The sequence below is a fragment of the Corapipo altera genome, unplaced genomic scaffold (assembly GCF_003945725.1).
Source record: "Corapipo altera isolate COAL_440 unplaced genomic scaffold, ASM394572v1 46, whole genome shotgun sequence".
In the NCBI taxonomy this organism is placed as follows: Eukaryota; Metazoa; Chordata; class Aves; order Passeriformes; family Pipridae; genus Corapipo; species Corapipo altera.
This window is the reverse complement of record NW_020884883.1, coordinates 11,516,380-11,520,425: the sequence shown is the minus strand read 5'-3', so window position 1 is coordinate 11,520,425 and position 4,046 is coordinate 11,516,380. Positions and strand designations below refer to the sequence as shown.

The 4,046-nt window shown below is 43.2% G+C and overlaps 1 protein-coding gene across 6 annotated transcripts in view; it reads right to left on the bottom strand.

Annotated features, from left to right (window-relative positions):
• Nucleotides 1-1,438: 1,438 nt before the first annotated feature.
• The window catches only part of MYCN (MYCN proto-oncogene, bHLH transcription factor), a 6,458-nt gene continuing 3,850 nt past the window's right edge, over nt 1,439-4,046 (bottom strand). For 5 of the 6 annotated variants that reach the window (XM_027641136.1, XM_027641137.1, XM_027641139.1 and 2 more), the window contains exon 3: nt 1,439-2,957. In XM_027641136.1, the coding sequence (XP_027496937.1) occupies nt 2,356-2,957 (602 nt within the window). In that variant the 3' untranslated portion in view covers nt 1,439-2,355. The remainder of the gene's footprint in view (nt 2,958-4,046) is intronic. The other variant, XM_027641140.1, reaches the window with a different exon arrangement.

Below are 4,046 nucleotides of genomic sequence, written 5' to 3'. Positions count from 1 at the left end.
TTTCCTTCTTCAAGACGACGCATGTGACTTATACCTTGTTTGAAAACAGTACAACAGTTGGCTAACAAAATGGGGTTTGAAAATTGGTTTAGCTAGTACAAATAAATGTACCCTGTGATTGTCCACACCAATTGTCTCTGCTTAGGCTGTCTTTTATTGGTTTTTTCACTGTACTGGGAAAGTGGAAGCAGCATGATAAAGTACACATCAAGGGAATGAAAATAAAGATTTTATATATGGAATGACTGTGGTCAAGGCTGAATTTAGATCTCGAGTCTATTCAGGCCAGTTCTTCAAATGCCATAAACTTGTGTAGGCCTAGCTGAATCCAGTGTCACACCAATTTCTGCCTGTTGAAGGTCTGGATTTACTGCACTGAACTATGAGTACAATCCCCCATGGTCACGGTACAGAAACTGGCTGGGGCCCAAGAACATACAGGTTTATGAATACCTAACAAACTATAGGGATGAACATATGTCACACCCATTACTGCGGTGATTTTCCCCCACACTGCACTTACTGTTCCCTCAGAGCAAACTTGAGATTTCTGTACCTCCATCACCAAGCAACTTCCTTTGTGGCTCAAGTAGGGGCAGATGTCCCAGACTAGTTTCTTGCAGGTGGATCCTCAAAGGACTTACTGGCCATTTGGTCATTAATTCATACCTTCTTTTTCAGAGTCAGAGTGAGGAAAGACAATGTCACAAATACCTGTACAGGCAACTCCTTGGTCCCATGGTGTTTAACCCAATGACCAAACATGGACTTTCACATCTTGCTCCTGTCACACCAAATCCCACCTCTTGAGACAACCACCTGCCAAGTTTCACATTCATTTGACACACACTTCATGGCTCTGTATCTTCCTTGGGATTTTTAATCTTACCGACTTAACACAAGTAGTAACAAACAGGATTTTTAGCTACCAACAGGAACATTAATTCCTCCATGCAATGATGGGACAGCTTCAAACCTTTTGTAATGCAAAGAATAGAAACCAAGGAAAATCTTTGTTTACTACCAATATTTCACTTTCTCTGCTTTGGCAAGTGTACCTCCGTCATATACTCATCCACCTGTGTGCCACAATGAGGCCAGTCCCTTATCAGAAGCATGTTAGCTCTGTTGTTTCTGATCCCTCCCAATTCTCTGGTTACAGTGGGTATTCCAGAAGTCTTTGTAAGTCATTCCATTAACTGTGACATCTGGTCCACTTGGATGATCCTGACATCACAAGTATGAAATGACAGGAAAATTGTTCTTGTTACAATTGGTTTTTAACCAAAAATGGAAATGTCCTGCCTAGCTGACTTTTCGTAAAGCATCACCTGTGGTTTGTAAGTTGAAATGTCCAGGATACAGGACCATGTTTTTGTATTTCATCAACATTGCAAAGTTAAAGATTTTATTTAAAAGAAAAATAGTAAATGGCACATCATGTAATTGCTATTTATTTTCATAAACATGAGGTATTTCAAAGTGCTATAAGACGCAGCACTAAATGTACATCGTTGGAAGAAATCAAACACAGAACTTTGCAGTTACCCAGTTCTATGCACCAAACATTAACAAATACATTAACTGGAAGAAACAGGCTAGGAAAAGGCATATATAGTAAATTTCTTTACAAAAGTTTCTTAGTTCAAAAAAGTGATAAAGTAATATCTACTCAAAACTTTCACAACTCATTTTCATACGAAAATATAAGTATCAAATTTAGTTATGTATCAGCATCATACTAAAGTATACAGGCAATGTAAGAATTAGTACAGTACATAACAGAGATTAACAATATATTTGTATACAAAAACATGCTCCTCAAACATTGAGGTATTACAGTACTTAGGTATGAACTTCCAGTCTAATACTGGCAGCAAAAGCCACCTCTCATAACCCAAGACATGTACAAAAGGCAAGTGTGTAGATGGTATTTACAGAAATTCCCACAGGGGTACAAAATGCCAACCCCTAAAGTAACATCTGTTAGAACATAAGCACCATAAAACTTAGAAATGAACATTTTAAAACTCAACTAGATGTCATCAGCAGCTCCAAATGCTCACAACAATTAAAAAAAAAAAATCCCCACCATCTACAGTTCTTAAGAAGAAAAACAAAGGCAGTTCTTTGTTGTTTGGTAGTCTTGCAATAAACTCCTTGCAAGAACATCCATTTGCTCCGTACCCGGATAATATAGTTTGTCGATTACTTCAGGGACTGGATTGAAATTAAAACCAACATTCTTAACGTCAAAAAACACAATTTTTTAAAAAGAATCAAAAATGTGCAAAGTGGCAATGACTGTCCTGGTCAGCCAAAAAAAAAAAAGAAAGAACCAAAACAAAAAAAAGTTTAGCAAGTCCTCTTGTATTCTATTTTCTTTAGCAATTGTTGTTGTCTGGCTTGCAATTTTTCCTTTTCTAGCAATAATTTTTGCTCCTCTTCCTGAAGAGAATGAACATATTCAGTGGCTTTTTTCAAGATCACAACTTTCACAGCTTTCTCATTTTTAACCAGTTCTGGAATATGGTCCCTTAGTGTGAGGAAACTTGACCGTAGATCATTACGTCGTTGACGCTCCAGGATGTTATGGTTGCGTCGACGTTCACTATCCTCTGAATCAGAATTTCGAGGACTTGAACTCTTAGGCTTTGGTTGGATCATGGGTTTCACTGGACGGGGCACCTCGGTTTTTAACTTTTTCTGCGGTGGAGCTTCTTCAGGCTCCATGTATGGAGAAGGAGCGGCATAATTATGCTGCTGGTGAATTGGTGCACAACGCTTTAAAATCAGTCCATTCTGCTGTGTCGTGACTGATGGAAAAGTGGTATTTTTAGTACGCACTGTAATAGTAAGGGTGGTAACAGCCTTGTTGGTGGAGGAGCGTCTTTTCTCCACTGTAACAACATCTATTTCTTCTTCTTCATCCTCTTCCTCCTCATCTTCATCATCTTCTGGTAATAAAAAATGGAAAATAAAATAGATGTTATTCTGGTTGAAAACACTCTGACCGAGTGTGAATCCAGATGTATATATTGACAAAATATATCCAGTAAAAGCAGTAATAAAATAACTGATGGCAAAACCAGGGTGTGCCCACCATATGTAGTCAGATATAGATCTGTAAAAGTAATGTAATGCACACGAAATGAGCAAAGAATAGTGATTTCTGAAAACTTTTTAAGTTCAGTGAGGTGGGGTTTTTTAAACACGTCTGATTTTTAATCAAAGGAGGGCTACCACCCACATAATCACAGAGGCAGAAAAGAATTTTTAGGCAGAATGTATGTATTTTGAATGGAATCGTCGAGCTGCGACACAAAAGTCAAGCACAGAGCCACAACACAGCCCCTGCTTGGTAGAAAAGTAGCCGGAAAACGAAACAATCGCTGGGTTTGTTCTGAGGCAGAAGGTGAAGCTGTTCCAGCCGGGGACCCTTTAAGCCGGCGCTTGGTGCACTGCCAAGAAGACAGCTGTTGGAAGTGCTTCCTCACCCAAAGCTGTCAAACCAGACATTAAAGGGACAGCAGGCTCTGAAACCCGGGACGGATCACCAAGTTTGTGGTTGTGGTCATAGGGACCAGCTCACCCACACAAGCCGAACCGCATTTCAGTCCAAGTGGACTCTTCTGGGTGCACGGACAGGGGACGCTTTGGGCATTTTGGGCTCTGTCAGTACAAGCGCTGCTCTAAGGGGTCACTAGCCCGGCTCCAGTCTTTCCAGATCGCGCCTGAGGGCACACGCACACGGTCACCACCAGGGTGGCAGTGGCGGCCCCCTCCGCCCCACGGGGGGCAGGGCACGGTGAGGGAGCCCGGGGCTCCCCGGCACCACGCAGCTCCCCCGGGCCGGGCCGGCTCCCCAGTGACGCTTCAGCCCCGCCGCCCCCCAGACCTACCCGCACAGCACAAGGGGCTGCCGGGCGCTGCCCCCGGGCCGTGTCCGCCGCCCCCGCGGGGGCCCCGGCGCTGGGCCGCCCCTGCTGCCGCCTGCCGGCCGCCCCGCCCCGCCGGGGGCCGCCATCGCGGCTGCGCCCCGATGG